This window comes from Jatropha curcas, chromosome 1 (assembly GCF_041381405.1).
Source record: "Jatropha curcas cultivar XTBG-Jc1 chromosome 1, XTBG_Jcur_1.0, whole genome shotgun sequence".
NCBI classification, from domain to species: Eukaryota; Viridiplantae; Streptophyta; class Magnoliopsida; order Malpighiales; family Euphorbiaceae; genus Jatropha; species Jatropha curcas.
Window position 1 is genome coordinate 24,819,697 of NC_143151.1, and position 20,548 is coordinate 24,840,244.

The following is a 20,548-nucleotide window of genomic DNA, read 5'->3' on the forward strand; positions in this document are numbered from 1 at the left end:
TTTAAATGTGCTCAATTTATAAATGTGTTTATTTTATTATATTTGTCTATCAGCGTTATGTTTTTATTACAACCATAACACCTTCTTGACCTTCAAGCAAGCAGTTCAAGTTTGGCAGTTGAAAAATAGCAGACACATCTTCAGAATGTGTGTCCGAGTCCATTGGATATCCTTGAAATCAAATAAAAATAATAGATTCATAAAATATGAAAAATTATTGCCCTTATTTGAGGAGCCTTAACTATGACTAAGCATCGAATCGGATTAAGCTGTCCTTGGTAATAACATCCGGATACGGTGGTTTGCACCAAAAAAAAAAATTATTGTCCTTATTTTCAAAAACTCTATGAATGCAATTATATGTTCTAAATCTGTTTGAGATTTATATATAGTCATATCGGAGAAGTTGAGGAGTCTATTGGTTTAACAAAAAATTTGACTCCAAATTTCACTAAATTTGAATGCATATTATTGGAAAATGCTTAGTATTTAATATAAATGAGGAAAAATCGAAATTTCAAATTGTAAAAATCAAATATTGAAAATTTTGAATTCTCAAAATAATTGCAGCATTTTTTTAAATATTCCCTCCATTTCAAACATTAATTGTTGAATAAATGTACCATACTCTCTCTTTGTGAGTTGGCTCCATCAAAATTAAAAAAGCAAATAATATAAATTAGGGATATATTAGGTAAAAAAATGAAAAAAAAATATTTAATTTAACTACCATTTTAATTCCCGTGCATTTTTTGTTTTCCCTAGATAAAGAGAATAGAAAGAGCAATTTTTTTGTTAATTATCGGGAGAAACACATGTTAGTTATCATGGAGAAACTAGGGTTAGCCATAATGTTGGTCCCCATAGTAAGATTGTCTTGCATTTAATTGTTGGTATCATAATATTCCATTTGGCTTTTTGTGGCAGTGATGAAGTTGATAGCCTGTGCACTCAAATGGGTACCAATTGAATGATATACATTGGTTTTGACCAATACTAATTCAAGTGTTGAATTAATTATTTCAGCTCCAAATATGTGAAATAAATAAATAAATAAATAAATAAAAGAAGAAGGATCAAAAGAAAGATTGGGTGAAGAAAAAATCTGATGTGGGGCAGCAAAGAGCTATTTGAGAAATAAATAAAATGAATTAAAATCAGCACTAAAAACAAAGAATAAGGAGAACATGGCAATTGCCTCAAATAGAAACTGTCACAGAGGTGGTTTCACGTCCCCTTCACTACATTAGCTTTTGATTCACTCATTCACATGGCCTTTTTGCACCCATCTAAAATACACCCTACCATTTCCCACCTCCACCTAATTATCTTCCCAAATTCAAATAAACTCTAACGTAATAAAGACAACCCGTCATCAATAAAAGTAAAAGTAATGCAAGCTTCCTTAGTTAAATCAAGCCACAACCTAACTTTTATATATGTTGGAAAACTCGCACAATTAGAAATGTATTATCAATCAATCTACAGAAATCTTCATCATAAATAACATAACTCAATTCAACGCTGTAAATTATTTTGCCCTTAAACTGCCTCACAAGCAACAATGCAAATAAATGCTCTTCAACCTACCACCTCTCTTCCATACCATATGCCGATCTAACCATTTATCAGGTAGCCATATCAACTTAACTATGCATTTAGTTTAGCCTAAAGGTACATGCATATCCAATCGTGCAAATATCCAATTTCAAATCACCCTCCCAAATAAAATAAATAAATAAATAAATAAATAAATAAAACCCTGGAATCCAAAGAAATGCATTAATTCTTATTCCATGTCAATCTAAGGTGAGCTTTACGTCCATCGATAAACGGTACTTGTACCATATAAATCAGGTTAACTAGTATAATAAACAAGTGGTTCAGTTCAAACATTGTTTAACTGTACCATCTGTAACTATAACTTTAAATAAAATGTAATCATATAAGCCATGCGGACAGCCCTCCCTTCAAAACATCCAGGAACTTGCACAATTCTAATCAGCCAATGACGTCAATGACCAACACTGCAACACTTCCCTAACATGAATGGTGCGGCCTAAATTCTTCAGTACCAGAGCCCCCAAGGAAAAATAAAGGCTCCAAGAGACTAGCAGCAAGAGTTTGTCTGTTCAACATATAATAAAATAATACGAACACACAAATCAAAAAATTGACTGTCAAATGTCCACCAGCAGAGTGGCTTCACTCTATACATTCTAACATCAGGGAAACAGTACACACAATGATCACATGTATGGTTGAATTATTCTCCAGGTTACACCACTGATAAAAAATTAATATGTACCATGATATCATTACTTTACAGGAGCAAAATAAACAAATAAATAATGCCACCTAAGCCAGGTATTCTTATCGTCATGTTACCTTTATAACAAAGAACATAATAATAATACACATTCCGATTCCAAACCGCTATCATTTCTTTGCATATGCACTGCCAAATTCTTTGCTGCCTTTGAGAAGAGGAGAAAAGAAGAAAATACCTTATATCAAGTCCAGTGTTATGGCAATGGAACTAAGAGCCCCACTTTGGTCAAGGTAATAAACATATCGCATCATTATTTCAATCAGTTTTTTAAGTACAAGCAGAAGATCCAAAACTGGTAGGCAAAAAATTACATGTTATAAGCCAGATAAGCTCATAAACTTGCAAAACACCCTTGACAACAGAACAAAGGGATCACTCTGTAGCAATAAACTTCAAGGAATTGCTGCCCACTATCTAGTCTGTAAACGCGACAGCATTTACTCATCAATCTGCACCTCAAAATAAGATGAGCCTCAGAAATTGTAGATCAGTAAGATTATATGATCCCTTCTGATTAAAGGGGAAAGGTATGCTGGTAGAGCAATTTATCTATCAATATAATTGTGCCATGACATCCACTCAAATCTGTCTAATCATTGCCACAAAAAGAATGATTCTCTTCCAGAAGTTAGAGAATGAACTGGATATGCAATGATCAATACAAGATCATGAAATCTAAACTACAATATTAAAACATGAAGCCACTGTATTCATTAAATTCAATTAAAAATGTAGATCCATTAATGATTTTTTTTCACGCCATAGAAACAAGCGCCAAAAAGCATTGTTAAGAAGTGGCAGCTGGTTGTTGTAGCATTGTCCATTTTTTATTTTAGCAGAAACCTTTTGTCGGCTTTGTGGTACATGCATGAGAAGGCTCAAGAAATTAAATAGAGTAATTCCTTCAGTAGAGAGAAAAATAAAAAGGTGAAGAGAACCGAGTTCCTGTAAGGGACTCCACTTACTGTTGGCAAGAGTGAAAATAAAGTGTTCCAATTTTCCCAAAGCTAGAGAGTCCATCTATAACCCCATGATTTATTCGTGGAATACTTTTTAGAATGACATCTGGTTTTCCCTTAACAAAGTTTTTCTATGTAAATTTGTATGTCCCTTTGTAGATTTGTATTTCTCCTCATTTTATCTTTTATCTATTTGAATTTCTTTAATTTATACACCATTTATAACTTTATCACTTTCAGGAACTGACCATGAAGAAGAAACTAACTTCAAGAGATGAGCTGATAACTAAGAGGTATAGAACAATATTCAGAGATCTGATGACTAAGAATTACAGAACAATATTCAGAATCATTGATACAGTTGACAAAGTAAGTTCTAAGATATACCTGATTAAGAGGGTTGTCAGGAGATTTCTTCCATAACTTCCATATCATGTCCTTGTATTGGTTGTGAGTAAGGCCTGGTTTTTCTTCCCTGAGTCTAGGAAGCTCAGCTTCTTCAAAAGCCTAAACATTTAAACAGTTCATGCACAATCAACGGAAGAAGAAAAAACATGTAAAATGCATATCCTTGCACATAATTTGTAATGCTTATAAATCTTATTTCTGTCTTTCCAAAAAGTCTCTCCTACTTCTGAATGGAGCATTCATAATCTACTGCAAAGTACTTAAATTTTCACATATACATCCTTGAAAAAGGGATCATTGTGTCACCTTGAAATGAAATTGAATGAGAATTCCAGAATTATATTCCATTCTATAATCCAGTGTACAAATTCAAAAAAATCTTGAAGAATATTTTTGCATATGGCTTGATATTCAATTTTCATCATGCTTTTCTCAAATCATTGAATCTTCCAACGAAATTCAAATAATAATAAGAAAATGAGGCTTCCTAGCCATTTCCTTCTCATTCTCATTTAAATTCCAAGATATCACAAACAAGCTGAGATTAATTTTGCATCCAGCTACTAAAAAATATGCAACCATGTTTCCCAAAATTAAACTAAATCAGGCAAAACTAACCTTCTGTTAACTTAAAAGCTAATAAATTGGTCCCATTGCAGTTATCCTAATACCATAAATTTTAAAAAATTATGTTCCAAACTCTCAAAATTTTCCACATAGTGTAGGATAAGAATGTAATAATAAAAGCCAAGAAAACGAGAATTAAACCAAAATTCTATCAAGCAACTTTAAATGGCGTGCAACCAAACGTGCCTTAAACGAGGCCTTGAGCCTCCTCTCAGGATGCTTATCAACTGGCAAGCTGTCAGTGACTGTCATCTGCGCAATTGCATCCTCCACATTTCTCGCCTCAATAATTGAATCATCGCGGTTCGTATTTGTGACCAGCACCATTTTCTCATAGTCCTCCTCCGCCGCAGTTCTGCTTTGTCTCCGCTTCATCTCCTCCGCTTTCTTAGCCAGCTCCGCCTGCTCCTCCTCTCGCCGCTTCCTTAGCTCCGCCTCTGTCACCTTCGGAACTGGAACAGCCACACGATTCGCCTTCTTATCAGGTTTCGCCATCGATTTGTCGATCTCCTTCTCTTCCATCTCGGCTAAACGGCGAGCCTCAGCGCGTCGAGCCGCAGCTTCGGCTCGTTTCTCAGCTTCTTCCTCCCGTTTCTTGGCAGCGCGGGATTTGGTGCCCTCGGCTTCACGCCAGTACTGTTCTTCCTTCTCCCGAGCCTCGCGCTCCTTGCGCTCGGACTCCGTGGCGGACTTGCGAGCCCGAGCGGCCTCGGCCTTGCTGTTGACGCCCATCTTCTTAGGCATGTTTGATTGAATTAAAGAATGGGGGAAATTAGGGATTTGATTAAGGGTTTTTGAGATAGGAACTTCAGGTAAGGGAAGTTGTGTTTTTGTGAGTTTCGTGTCGCTTCAGGAAATTGGAAATGGGAAATTGCATAAGAAAAAGGCGGTTATGGTGGTAATAAGAGATCCCAGTCGCTGTGGCCTGTAGGCGTTTCTAGATTTTGGTTTGTTTCTTTTGGCAAACGTCTGGGCTTTGGCGTTTATTTAATTGCGTCTGGAATTTTTATCCTTCTCTTGGTTTTTCTTTCTACGCTTTTTTCGCCTTTTTATGATTCAAGGTAATAGTTTCTTTATATTAGTTTGTAGACTTTAATTTTTATACATTGCATATATTTAATTTATATATGTAACTTTTTATTTATTTTTTATGAATTATAATATTATAAATATATCATATTACTATAAAATTTAAAAGTATTTCTAAAATAAAATATATATAATTTTATGAAATAATAAAAATCAAAAAATTTTATTATTAAATAACTTATTGAGAAAATAACATAATATAAACCAACTAAAACTAAATTATCTTTATTTTTTCAATTAATAAAATTAAAATTCTTAAAATATTATATTTTTATAATAATTAATATGTATCTTATTTAGTATATAATATAATTTGAAATCTCTTGTTTATTATTTATTTATAACGGAATCCGTAAATATATGAGTTCTTTCTTAATTTTTTCAAGAGCATTTAGATTTAAATAGCAAATAAATATAAACAATCACCAATAAATTAGCTTTAATTTTGGAAAAATATTATATTTTTACCATATTTAATATATACCTTATATAGTATATAATATTATTTCAATAAAATATATAATACATAATATAATTTCTTATTTTATCCAATAGAATTTAGATTTAAATAGAAAATTAATATGATCAATCAAAAATTAAATTATTTTTATTTTTCAACCAATAAAATTAAATTATCTAGTGATATTTTTGTCAATCCATAAACTTAATAGGAGTGAATTTTATAATTTTAATGTTCTCCACCAATTTTCACTTTTATAATCCATCTATTCCAAAATGATTGTCACTTTTTTTTCTACGAATTTTAAGAAAAGGCAATTAATATAATGATAATTTATGTGTTTCTCTTTTCTACATGAAATTAAATAGGGATAATTATATTTGTGGTATCTGACCTTTCACTTTTTTTCTATTTTGGTGTCTTCTTGGAAAACGGTAACGATTGAGTGCTTGAATTTATAAAGTTTTACAATTAGGTGTCTCCGGATGATGTGGCAAACTAGAAAAATAATTGTGCTCATGCGGTACCCATTTTTAATGATGTGGCAACTGACTTGGCAACAAAATGCTAAATTTTTTGCCATGTAACGCGTAGCTGACATGAAATTGGCTTGAAATTTCCATTATAACATCCATTAATTACGTTCTAACAGTCTCATTCCCTTCTAAGAACCATCCGTGAAATCTCTAAAAAATGAATTCATCTCTAACTTTGCCTTGCAAAATGTTGCGACATGAGAGAAAAGAATCCATTATCAATTGAATTTTTTTTTTTTTTTTTTTGCAACCATTATCTCTTGTAAAACAAGCTTTCTTTATATGTTTATGGTATAAAAACAGAGATATAAATGTTCTTCAAGTTCATCCAGTTGCTCCTGATAGCAAGAATCATGCATATAGAACTCTTCAACTACCTTCTTCAATAGTTCTGTACTTTTACTCCTAACACACATATCAACAAGTGCCTTTTTATGTTCTATTTTTATGTTCTACTCATCATGTAAACTCATCACTATCCTACTTATCATATCAAAATTATTAATCAATATATAAGTTCCTTTGGCTGCAAGATCAAGCTGTGCAGAGAGTTTTTCGAGCAAGCTTCTTTTAAGCCCGCCATTAATTAACTTGATTTTCTTCCAAAAAAAAAGAGCAACCCATAAGTCCTAGTGCTGCCACAATTCCAACAATCCCATGTAGTGCTATTACTAGCAACGCAATTACAAGTGTAGTATGCGAAATCAAAAGACAATATCCTCCAACTTTCTTGTAAATTCTGTTAACTTTTACTTTTCTTTTAATCTTTCTCTGCTCTGAAGTCAATTTATGAAGCAACCCCATGTTGTTATCATGAACATCCTGAAATTCTAATTGACTAACAAACGATAAAGAATTTCTAAGCAATGTGAAGCAGTTGTTCTCTAAATATAACTTCATTTATTTTATCTGTATAATCTTCAAAATCTTGCATTTTGTTGCTTAATTTAATTACCCTTTCAATTCTCCAATAATTAAATCGAGTTTGATGAATGCTTCGAAGCAGCAAATAGCAAAGGTTACATGCTTCTAAACTAGCTTCAAAATAATCTATTAAAGAGAGGTGTAACTTAAACCTTCGTATTAGATCGACTAATGTCTATTGTTTCTCTGGTCAAAAAGATATCCAAAAAGATGAACATAAAAAGGAAGAGATGAGGAAAGGGAAAGTCCATTAATTCCATCAACATTTATTCTTTTTAGCTGGCCTTTAATTTTGCTCCACATTTCTACGTAAGAAGAAAGAAGATTTGTGACCTTTGGTTAGACTTAGTGTTAGAAGAAAGTGAAGAGAAGTGGGTAGGTGGGATGCAATTAATGGAGGGTAAAAAGGGAATTTCAAGGTCAATTTCACATCAACTACACGTTACATGGTAAAAATTGCAGCAACTTCTCGCCAAGTCAGCTGCCATGTCATTAAAAATGGGTCCTGCACGAACATAATCATTTTTTTGGTTTGCCACATCATCCAAAGACAACTAATTGTAAAATTTTATGAATTCGGACACTCAATTGTTCCCATTTTTCGTTGAGACACTAAAAGTGAATTTATTGAAGGGTACATAGGAAAAAAAAGCTTTAAATGCATGCTATAAATAAAAATGGATAATTATTTTGGAATGTCCCAAAATGGAAGAGTGGACAATTTTTATAAGACAGAGGAAGTATATATTATAGAATTATAAGTTATATGTATTATAAAAGACTAGTTTTATCGAACGTGCATTTTATGTTGTTTGAACTCGTTAAATTTTTTTTTATTATTATAAATTGTAATATTATGAACAATTTTTTGTTAAGTTTAAAACTGTATAAAATAGCTCAACCTGATGGTGATGATGGTTTTGCACTTCCTTAGTCTCATGCTATTGTCTTCCATGAGTTGTATATATATCATTCATGACTTATTTTCATCCACAGTTCCTCAACTATAGGGACCATCACAATAGAATACTTAGTCTTCAATTTGTCTCTTAAAAATTCCCTAACTACTATTTGGATAATAAAAAGTACTATTAGTTAGCTTCTAGGTAAATGTCTAGTTATATACTAATGTGAATATCATTTAATTGCCACATCAAATTAATGAGTCAAATTCTTTCTCCTTTCTTCTCTCTCTCTCTCTCTCATCTATTATCTCTCTCTAAGGTTTTGTTTTTCTCTCTTGCCCCTCTTTTGTGGAGATCCCTAAAAGCATAGAAGAAGCTCCTTTTTTTCTTTTTATTTTTTTTTTTTAATTTCGATTTCATTCCTCCTTCTAAAACTCTAAGTAGACAACTTGAACTTTCCTTCAAAATTGAGTAATCACATGTCTTCAACAACTTCTTCAACTTGGCATCTGAACTTGATGCAGCTGACTTATTGTAACGCCTCATTTTTTCTGTGTCTGAAATAGTAAGTTGCCGGTCTGTGAATAGTATCATCGGTCCGAGAATAAATATTATTTTTGTCCGGAAAAATTACTATGTATGTTTAATATTTTCTTTAATATTGTTGGAGTATGTATACATTATTTTTATGGGTAGAAAGTAAGTAATGAATATTTTTTGGAGAAATTAGAGAATTAGTGAATAGTGAATTATGTTGTTATATTAATTAAAGAAATTAGAGAAATTATTTTTATGGAGTAAATTTGAGATGGTGTTATATTAATTAAGGAAATTAGAGAAATTATTTTTAAGGATTAAATTTAAGAATTTTTATGGAGATAAATAATATTTTGAAGGAATTTAATTTGGAGAATATTTGTAGCCATTAGATTGAATTACATTGCTCAATCCTAGCCATCCAATTTTGGTGAAAGGACCAAATTACCCTTTAGTCAACTCCATTATTTGAGCAACATGTTTTCTTCCTCTTCCTATCCATCTAACGTGAACTTCTTTCTTCTTCTCCTCCATTTTAACTTGAGCCTGTCTTTCTCTTCTCTTTGTTTTCTTCACTTATACTCACTAAATCCACCAATTTGACACCATTCAACTTGATCTAATTAATCAATCTTTGAGATTAAAGCTTGAGAAATGATATTTGGTGAATAATTTCAAGTAATTTGGAGGACAAAGGGTGGATAACTTCCTACCAAAGACAAGGGAAAACTAAGGCATCAAGAGTCTTATTTAAGCTTGTTAGAGCTTATGTTTAAGGTAAGTGTTCATAAATCCTCTTACCTTGTTTAAATTTTTGATTTTGTGAAGTTTATACTATTTTGTGAAAATTGGAAATTTTATATGAAATAATTTGATTATTGAATTTTGGTGGTATACATGTGTTCTTGGGAGATTTCTAAGCATGCTTATATGTTGAATTGATGAGAAAAACATTTTCTTCTTCATCCTCCAAGAGTGGCAGAACCTATTGATCAATAAGGCCTTAAGTTTTCTTGTTATTCTTTGAGGATTTGTGATCTTAAGATGATATATGATGAGTATTGAGTATGTGGTAGAAATCTCTACCTTGTATATGATTTAAGTAAGCTGAAATTAGGACAAAGTGTTATTGGGTGTGATTAAAGACTGTTTTTCGATCCTTTTGATTTTTCATTGTGTCTGAGTCCTTCATGAAAGTTTTAGGTCTACTTCTTATCTTTCCAACCCATCCTCTTGTGTCCAATTTGGATATATATAGCTCAACTTATGGCTAAAACACCTAAACTAACTCTATTATGACGGGCCACATGCATTACTGAATTGAGTGCCCATTTTGACCACTATAATGGTAATATTCTGTTCTGAATTCTTCATAACAGTTGTTTCCCTGTGTCTTGAGACTTCTCTGGTTTTGGATTGGTTTGATTTGAGTGTTTGGATAAGTAGGAATTTGATAAACATTGAAATTAGTTCGGCTGAATCAGGTCTAGATTGTTGGTCTGTGTTCCTAGCTTTTGTTTGCCATCTTAAAAATTGATCTGGGTTGTGGTCCCTTCATAACATTTGTAGTATTTTGTCTTAGCTTTCTAATGAATCAAACATCACTCAATTTGGAGACACAGAACTTAAGTTATGTCTTAAAAACCCAGCAAAGGTCAAGATTATATAAATGCTGAAAATTTTCTATGTCATGAATCATAGGTTTATTTGGATAAAGGAAGGTATGAATTATGTGTGATGAAGTTCTCTTCATTCTTTGTATCCTTTAAGATTTATTTGACAAAAATAAGACATAAGTTTGAAAAGTGTTGTTGTGGATATGTTTAAATGGATATAAATTGGAAAGGTGTGAAATTGATTTAGATAATGCATGATGAGGGTTGAAATTGATACTTTTGTGCATAAGAGTTGTGTTAGCATGCTTAATTGGAGAAGAAAATTCCTCCCCTTGGTACCACCTTGGTGTAGTAAAGCTTACTTAATTATTTTATATATATGATATAAATATGATTATTTGATAACTTTTATATGTTTAGAGTTTTAACAAAGAAATGGGTATTTAAGGTGTATGTGCTTTGAATTTTGAATAAAGAAAATATGATTTTATATGATAAGAAATTTCTTATGATAAATTTCATTATGATTTTAAGAAAGTTTTAAAAGAAAAGGGATTTCTGATAAGTTTCCTATATTAAGTAATTTTGTTTAAGTATATGAGTTACGTAAGTTCTAAAGTAAGCTTACACGTATGATTTCATATGATAAGAAATTGTCTATGTTAAGTAATTATGTTTAAGTATGATTCTAAAGTAAGCTTACATTATGAATTTAGGAAGACTAACGAATAAGACAAGTTTTCTGATAAGTGATATGAAGTAAGAATTAAAATAAGGATTTCGGGCTCTAATATACTTAGTGTGAATTTGATGCGTGATTTGATTTTTATTCTGTCTGATGAGCATGCTCGACATTTGATGCCATTCTGATAAGAAGCTATGATCATATGCTAGACACGTGGGTGTCTTCTGTTCTGTTAGGGCGGACGCGCTCTATATGTTCTGAATCTGTTGGCGACCTAAGGCCATTCTGAATCTGTTCTGAAAACTTATCTGCTTCTCTTTCTCCTAAGTGTATGCGAGCCCTATGGAAAATATCTGTAATACAATTAAACGAATGAGATCATATTATTTTAGTAAACATTCCTTACTGATTATGTTATCAAATGAATTTTCAAAGCATGATATTTCGATACATAGTATTAAAAATAAAGAGTATATGTATTGGTATAATGTTTCAGTAATGAATTTATGATTTGAAAGAATTAAATTATTTATGTTAATAATTATAAGTTTATTTGAAGGAACCAAAGTATTTATGATGATAAAATGTCTTAAGTAAAGGATTGATGGTATAAAGAATTAAATTCTTTATGTTATTAATTACTAGTATATGTGCTATTTGTTTTGCTATAAATGGAAATGTATGTTGAATTTTAATGCATTTATGATTGTAAATAATTTTATGAAATTTGTTTTAAAGTAAGTTGCTATCGTAACTTGGTAAGTATGTGAATTATGAGCACCACTGAGTTTTATACTCAGCGCGTCGATTTTTATCACGCGTAGGTTGAAGATGTTGTTGCTACTTGAAGATTAGAAGAATAGTATCAAAGCAGAAGTGACTAATTTGGGAGTAGTCGATTGAGATTTATATAATGAAGAATTATGGCATGTATAATTGTTACATTTCCAGATATTATATTATTTGAAATATAATTGAAGTATGTAATTATAAAGTATTTTGATGTATATATTTGGAGAGAAGAATAAGATTTATTAAATGATTGAATATGAAATATTTGAAGTCAGTTGATATGATTAGTTCATTAAGACTTGATAGATATAATGAATGCAATTAATTGATGGATCTAAAATACTATTGAGGATTTATTCAATTATGAAAATATAAAAGTGTTGTTATATTATAAAGATTATTTGGAGATGTTGGAAGTTTGGAGTTTAATTGGGAGTATTTTGTATTCACATGTTTGGCGAGCTCAGTTTTTAAAGGGATATTCTTACAATATTTCTGTAGGAATTTTCCCAATGTATAGAAAAAAAATGCAAGGAAAATGAAATGAAATCGCTATTATAAAAATAAAAAAAAAATAAAAAAAAAATTTACTCGCTAAACTTGTGAATACTCAGTTACTTCTAATTCATAATTTTAGTTTTATGATTTATATGTTAAGTTAAGACGGTGTCTCCGGCACCGAATGTGGCATCCGCTGTCGGGTCTCTCGGGACTGGGTGGCGGGTGTTACACTTATTGTAGATGTGGGCAAGAAGCTACATTGAGAATATTGTGGACTGTAAATAATCTTAGGAGAAGATTTCTTGGATGTAGCAATTATGGGGTATTTATTTGGTTGTTATTTGATGTCTTTATTTTTGTTAGATTTGTTTATTGATTTTGAAAGATTATATATAGGGCTTTACGCGATATGATTTTTTTAAGACACCCAGCTACTGTAGATTCATAAAATGGGTTGATCCAAGAGTTGATGTTCGTTCAAAGTGATAAATGGCTTATTATGAAAATTGGATGGGCTAAAGAAAGAGAAGAAAGAGACTGAAGCTAGATATTTGAAGATTCAATTACTTTGTTATGTATTTCTAGGTTGTTGCATTACTGATGTTGTAATATGCAGTTACATAATAGGGGGCAAAATGCAGTTAATCGTTACTATCTTGATGTTAGCTATGCTTTTTAGGTAATGAAGCACCTAGAAATGAGGTTAGGAGGTCGTCTATGTATTAAAACACCTGTAATTTGTAAATCTTTATTAATGAATGGTAATATATTCATTTTATGCAAATTCATTAATGAAATTTGTTCTTTATTCCAAAGTTTCTACATGCTTGCTTAAATTCTTCCCTATTCTTGAAAATTATTCCAACCTTAAAACTAGGATTATTCATGTCCTTAGTTGCATTAAACATTGGAAACTTATCCCTATCCTCATCATCAGAATCTAACTCAATATTTAGCTCATTAGCAGGAGCATAATTTGAGTCCTCATCATTTACTTCAACCCTTAATGAGTCTTATAGGTTTCCTACATTAATGCTTACCCCACTACTCTTAGGGCTAACCATTCTGTCAGTTTATGAATCCCTCTCAGTAACTACCCTATTAAAGTCCTCATCTCCATCTCAACATTGTACTCCTCCTCTTAACTCATCATCCTCATTTCATTTGTATCTACATTTCCCCCAAGGTTAGCTCTAGTATCACCCTCATTTATACCTCTCATATCACCTTTACCCTCTCCTATACTAACCCCCACATTTTTACCTCCCATATTTTCTTCACCCTCATTTACAACTCCCCCAACTACAAACTCAAATCTTTCGTTAAGGGCTAATGATTTTAAATCAACATCTCTAAGCTCTTGTCCGTTTGTGTTAGCAAGTACATGCATTACTTGAACTTCCTATGTGTTCCTCCCTATTGCTATTATTACCCTCATCTATAATTTCCTGCATTACTACATTACTTCTTCTACCCAAGTTAATTACCCTTTCTAAATCTTTTATTCCTAGTGTTCAACATATAGATTTATTAACTCAACATCACTATCATACAAGGACATCTCATACACATGACTATCCTTTTCTAGTAACTTAATACCGACCATTAACATCTTTATCTGGTTCAAACCAATAATATCTCATAATGCCTTCAAATCTCTTATCTTGCAATAACTTATCTAACCTAACCAAGGACATGGTGTCTACATTATATTTTTCTAAACTCTCACATCTCACCCCCATAATGCACAATATATTACAATCCAATTCAGCAAAATCTGCATGCCAAACAATTTCATACTAATAGGTTCAACAATGTGTATTTTAGGAGTGCAATTCATAATATTAAATGTAATTTATTGGTTAGTTTTTGTTTAAAGGTTCAGCAACCATATTCTAGGAAAATCAGTTTTGGTAAATAAATAAATGGAATCCAATTCATGTTACTGCATTCACAAGACAATGATCAATTAGAAAAATTAAATGCAGAACAACCATTCATGTGCACACAACAACCGGTAGCATAAAACTACCAATTTTTTCCCTTAAAGCTCAATAACATCATAACCCTAACAGTTAGTAGTATTAAATTTCAGCATCAACTACCCCTAAACAGTTACTAATATTACCCTAAATTGTAATATTAATGCATTAAAGGCCTACTTTTTCACAAACCTCCAAAAATACCCTAACCATAACATTTATCACATGTCGATTTTAGTCACAAGCTTTCCCAAAATAACAAACAAAACCTTAACCCCATAACATAATAACAGTGCATATCAAGCCCCTTTTCTCCCTAGACTTCAAAAAAACCCAAACCCTAAAAGGATACTATTAAATTAATGCCAAAAAGAATTAAATATTACTTCTTATCACAAGAGACAACATACCGTAGTATAAATCAAGGCATATGGACCACTACTTTAAAAAAGGGGGGGAGGGGAGCGTTAAAGAGTATCTCACCATTTCATTTTCGGTCTCATTCTTCCATTAATGTAGCCCCACAAACTCAAATCATAAAAACTTCGCTTGCTTTCGCACCCTCATTTTACTCAAAAGTCATCAATGGTGGCGGAAGATTCGTAAATGGAGAAGAGAAAAGAACGGGAATGGTATTGAGATAAGGGAAAGGTATCGAGAATATGAAACAAATATTAAAATACATTTATAGATTTCATAAACCAAGAGGTTAACTATTAAAACTTAATATACTTGATTCTTGGTGTTCTTGGTTAGTGGGAGCTTTGGTTGCGATTAATGTTATTTTTGATAGAGATATACTATTAACCATGCATATGTAATAGTATAGCTATGAATGATTTTCTATTGACAATTATTTCTTTGTATTTAATTGGAAATTTGCATTAAATAAATGTTATTAGCATATGAACAATAATTGTGATTAGTACATTTTGTATGTATTTAATTGGACCAAGTAGAGAATGGATGTTTAGTACTGACTGTTAAACATATTCTTTAGGACATTAGAAATAATGTTTATTGTTCTTAATCTTGATTTATTTTAATATGAGCAAACATTGATTGTCTTGTGCTTTGATTCATTAAAGGGTGAGTTTCATTATTGGAATAATATTCTCGGTGAATTGGGCAAAGATTTTTTGTGTTTGTGAAATATTAATTAATGATAGAATCCATGTCTCGGTTTAGAGATTGATGATGCACTTTAAGTAAGCTTATAAGGTTTCATAGTGTAAACCCTGCAGGTGGATATTGAATCCGACACATGAAATAAGTTGAGCGACAATCTTAAAGTTATATTGTGATTTAAATAAATTGTCAGTAAGTTATTTAAATGACAGCATCTGTAATCTTAACATGGGGAACATTATTTTATTATGTTGTGGAATAGTAAAATAAATAAGGAGTTCAGTCATGAGTTTTTAGTGGAATAATTCATGATTAATTATAATAAGAATATGTTGGTCTACATAGGTTCTTATTATAATTAGTAGCCTGATTTATTTTATTCCTGCGGTCCCTGTAGTGCCCTAATTATTTGGAAAGTTAAGGGTGTATTAAATAATAGATAAATTATTTAGTTTTAAAATAATTGATTTTATTTTAATTAAATAATTTTTTATTTAATTTATTTTATATTAAAAAATATCTTCCTATCGAAGAGAAGTTTTTTAATATAAGATTGGAAAACCCTAAGAAAAAAAGAGACACACGTTATTCTATTCTCTGCCACTCAGAGAGTTCCAAAAGAGAGATAGTTAGGGATTACTGCAGAAGATCGTGGGTGACTCCAAGATCTCTGAAAAGAAGACCGGTGAGCGATTCTGCGCTTCAAGAGGTCAGTTTATTGATTTGTTCGATAATGTTTTTAGTTTGCCTCATATGGTTTCGATAAGGGTTGTTTCCGCTTTATACCCGCTCCCATCAATTGGTATCAGAGCCATACGAAACTGTATGATGGTGGCTATTTTGTCATGTTTCAATCGTGTATCTATTATCTGTTTTGATTGTTTGATTGGTACATGGTTAAGAGAGCTTCAAGAGTTTTTGAAGGACTGCAACACAAAAGTGCAGTACCTGATACAAACTTTTTTTTTTGAAACTGTAGTTTTTAATGGGCAATTAATATATAAAAAAAAGCATATATATATATATATATATTTTGGGTGTTGTTTCGATGAACAGGAGAGGGGCAAGAAAAGACAAAATTTTATTTTTGTTTTGAAGATCAGTAGAGGGGCAAGAAAAAAAAAAAAAAAAAAAAAAGGCCCAGCAGCGTTAATGCAGGTTGAAGGGAAAAAGGGGCGGCGGCTAGGGCTTCTTCGTGAAGAAGAAGCTGCTGCTTGCCAAATTTCCCTTCTGGTCCCTCAATTTGTTAAATTTTATATTTTGACCCCTGATCTTTAAGTTTTTATTTTTTGACCCTGGATCTTCTGTTTATTATATTTTAACCCCTAAACTTTAATTTTTTATATTTTGACCCAGAAAGTATCAGTTATTCCGTTTTAGCCCCCTGGAGTTATTTAAATTATAAAGTGACCCTGATTGTTTCTGGTATTATTAAAATTGCCTAGATGTTTTCCGATTTTTGCAATTTTGGCCCAATAGTTTCTGTTTTATGCAAAATAGTCCAAACAAGTTCTGAAATTTGCGAAATGGCCCAGAATGTTTCTGTTTTTGCAAGATAAATCCAGAATGTTTTAATTTATTTGCATAAATAGACCAGAACACTAAATTTTAACATTTTCAACCAAAAAATGTTAATTTTATTTGCAAAATTGTCTTAAAAATATATTATTTTGCAATTTTGATTATAATTAATTTATTTTAATTATATGAATTAATTTGTGAGTGGTTTTTTATTACTTTCTAGTTGTAATTATTTGCATTTCTTCCCCATCGGAAGATGTCATGTTTTAATATAATTACTGAGTTAGTCTAATTTGTCTGTATTGATTTAACTCTCCATCTGAGTAAATTAATTAGTGACATGAATTAGATGTAATATTTTCTCACACATTAATGTTAATTTAAGAGGCATGTTATCTCCCATCGAGTAGTATGTGCCGGTCTTATCTAATTATAATATGCAAAACATGTGATTGGTTGAATTCGCCCATCGAGGTTGCTATTCATGAATGTTGTGAATGTGTATTTTTTTTTGAATTGTGATATCAAAGTTGTATATTTGCAATTTGATTTATTCAATGTTTATTATTGATATGCTATTTTGTTTAATGCATGAAATAGAAATGGCATCATTCAGTCCCCTTGCAAACATCTTAACCCAAAACAAACTTGAGGGTCCAAACTATGTTGACTGGAAGAGGAATTTGGACATTTTGCTTACTGCTGAGGAGTATAAGTTTGTGCTTACTGAAGTTTGTCCTGAAAAACCCGGTGAGGGTGCCTCTGAGGAGGTCACCAGAGCTTACCAGAAATGGGTTAAAGCTGATGAGATGGCGCGATGTTACATTTTGGCTTCTGTGTCAAATGTTTTGCAACATCAGCATCAGAAGATGGACACAGCTTTTGACATGCTCGAAAATCTCAAGGAGATGTTTGGAGATCAAACTAGTGCAGCAAGGCAAAATGCACTGAGGGAGATTCTTACTTCCAAAATGGAGGAGGGAACTCCAGTTAGAACTCATGTCTTGAAGATGATGAGTCTTCTGAATGACATGGAGGTTCTTGGTGCTGAGGTTGACAATGCTACACAGATAGAAATGATCTTGAACACTTTGCCAGCCAGTTTTCAGCAATTTCGTTTGAACTATAACATGAATAAGATGGATTTCACTCTGTCTAAGTTGCTGAATGAGCTGGTGGCTGCTGAGACTATCATTAAGCAAGGAGCTGCACCTGTTGTGCTTAATGTTGAGCGAGGTTCTTCTTCTGCCCAGAACAAGGGTAAGAAGAAGAAAAATGCTCACAAGACTAAGCCTAAAACAAGTGGTGCATCTACTAGTGCAAGTGTTGCTGTGAAAAAGCCTAAGGGTAAGTGTTTTCACTGCAAGCAACCTGGGCACTGGAAGTCACAATGTCCAACCCGGTTAGCCAAGAAAAAGCAAGGTATGTCTCTGTTTTATATGCTGATAGTTGAAACTTGTTTAGCGGTGTTGACTACACTCCAATGGTGTGTAGATTCTGGAGCCACTAATCATGTCTGCAATTCATTGCAGGGGTTTCAGGTAACTCGTCAGCTAAATAAAGGAGATGTAAGCATTTTTCTGGGAGATGGCACAGAAGTTGCAGTTCTAGCTATAGGAAATGTTTCTTTGAATTTTGAGAATAATAGAACTTTGTTTTTGAAGGATGTTTTATATGTACCTTCAATTAGAAGGAATTTAATTTCAGTTTCTAGTTTGAGCAAGAATGGATATTCGGTTTGTTTTAATGAATTTTATGATGATTCTGTCGTTATTAAATTTAGAAAACAAATGATATGTTCTGGCTCAATGATTGATGATCTTTTTATTCTCAAAGTTTCACCTGAATTGCAAATTCCTAATTCTGAAGTTAATAACTTTGATGTCATTGTTCCATTGAAAAGAAAACGTCCTATTGAATTTAGTCATACATATTTGTGGCATTTAAGGCTTGGTCATATTAATTTAGATAGGATTTCTAGGTTGGTCAAGGATGGACCATTGAGTTCATTGAAAGTGGAGGCACTACCAACCTGTGAATCTTGTTTAGAAGGTAAAATGACTAAGAGGCCTTTTCCTATAAAGGGTAATAGAACTAATGATGTACTTGAATTAATTCATTCTGATTTGTGTGGTCCAATGAGTGTCCAAGCTAGGGGTGGTTTTGAGTATTTTGTGACTTTCACAGATGATTACTCAAGATATGGATACATTTACCTGTTGCACCGTAAGTCTGAATGCTTTGAGAAATTCAAAGAGTTCAAAGCAGAAACGGAGAAACGACATGGAAAATATATCAAGTCGTTACGGTCTGACCGTGGTGGCGAATACCTCTCTAGGGAATTCATTACTTATTTATCAGAACAAGGAATTACTTCACAGTTGTCTGCACCTGGTATGCCACAACAGAATGGTGTAGCAGAAAGAAGAAATAGGACGCTTATGGAAATGGTTAGATCAATGATGAGTTATTCAGATTTGCCCATTTCGTTTTGGGGGTATGCCATAGAAACGGCAGCATATATTCTGAATTTGGTTCCATCTAAGTCAGTACCTAAAACTCCCACAGAACTGTGGACTGGGCGAAAGCCAAGTCTAAGACATGTTCGGATGTGGGGTTGTCCAGCCCATGTGCTGAAAGGGAAAGCAGATAAGTTGGAATCAAAAACAGACTTATGCTCCTTTATTGGATATCCTAGAGGAACGAAAGGTGGTTTATTTTATAGTTCTCAAGATAAAACGGTCATTGTTAGCACCAATGCACATTATCTTGAGGAAGACTATATTAAAAACCATATTCCCAAAAGTCGATTAGCCTTGTATGAATTGAGAGGAGAAAATATACCAACTAGAACCTTTCCATTAGAACAACAACCTAAACCATCAATGGTTGGAGCTGACATTCCATTGCCTAGTCGTAGTGGAAGAAATGTTAGTCGACCAGTAAATCAACATCAGCCTGAATATTCAGTACCTAACATTTCACTACCACCTGAAAGTAGTGGGAGTTATGTAGAAACTGAAGTGGCAGCTGTTGATCCAAATATACAGGAGCACAATGTTGGGGCTTCTAACATTTCATTGCCTCCTGGTGATGACAGACATGTTGAAGTTCCAGAACATGATCAAGATGTAGTCCCACCAGTCATGGACTTGCCGGCTTTACAGCCACAGCAAAATGAAGGTGTGATTGCAGAACCTGTAGTACTTCGTCGTAGTGGGAGAATTAGACGACCACCGGTTCGATATACACTTTTGGGAGAAGCTTTTGATAGAATCCCTGAAGAAGTGAATATTGAACCTGTCTGTTACGATGAAGCACTACAAGATAAAGATGCTGATAAGTGGCTTGTAGCTATGAAATCTGAGATGGAGTCCATGTACTCTAATCAAGTCTGGGAACTTGTAGAACCACCTGAAGGGGTTAAACCCATCGGATGTAAGTGGATCTATAAGAAAAAGAGGGGTATAGACGGTAAAGTGCAAACTTATAAGGCAAGGCTTGTTGCGAAAGGGTTTACTCAGAAAGAAGGGATCGATTATGAGG

The 20,548-nt window shown here is 32.6% G+C and overlaps 1 protein-coding gene and 1 pseudogene across 2 annotated transcripts; both read right to left on the bottom strand.

The window, feature by feature from the left end:
• Window positions 1-1,768: 1,768 nt before the first annotated feature.
• LOC105638541 (coiled-coil protein) lies at window positions 1,769-5,340 on the bottom strand. Of its 2 annotated transcripts, none has more exons than XM_020684417.3 (3): window positions 4,513-5,340; window positions 3,679-3,798; window positions 1,769-2,128 (listed from the first exon to the last, which is right to left on the bottom strand). In XM_020684417.3, exons 1-3 carry the CDS (start codon window positions 5,068-5,070, stop codon window positions 2,111-2,113), a joined length of 696 nt encoding a protein of 231 aa, XP_020540076.1. In that variant the 5' UTR covers window positions 5,071-5,340; the 3' UTR covers window positions 1,769-2,110. The 2 variants fall into 2 exon arrangements, with proteins under 2 accessions (XP_020540076.1, XP_012078082.1); XM_012222692.4 differs by lacking the exon at window positions 1,769-2,128 and adding an exon at window positions 2,259-2,781 and having other exon boundaries at window positions 4,513-5,336.
• A 1,289-nt stretch (window positions 5,341-6,629) lies between these two features.
• Window positions 6,630-8,786, bottom strand: LOC149499208 (UPF0496 protein At1g20180-like; annotated as a pseudogene).
• Window positions 8,787-20,548: the final 11,762 nt, after the last annotated feature.

What these genes read in the sequence shown, in the direction of transcription:
- LOC105638541 (XM_020684417.3), bottom strand. Translation starts at nt 5,070, where the DNA reads ATGCCTAAGAAGATGGGCGTCAACAGCAAGGCCGAGGCCGCTCGGGCT. An exon ending in GGCTCAAGGCCTCGTTTAAG is followed by an intron (nt 3,799 to 4,512) that starts GCACGTTTGGTT and finishes TTAAATGTTTAG; the next exon opens with GCTTTTGAAGAAGCTGAGCT.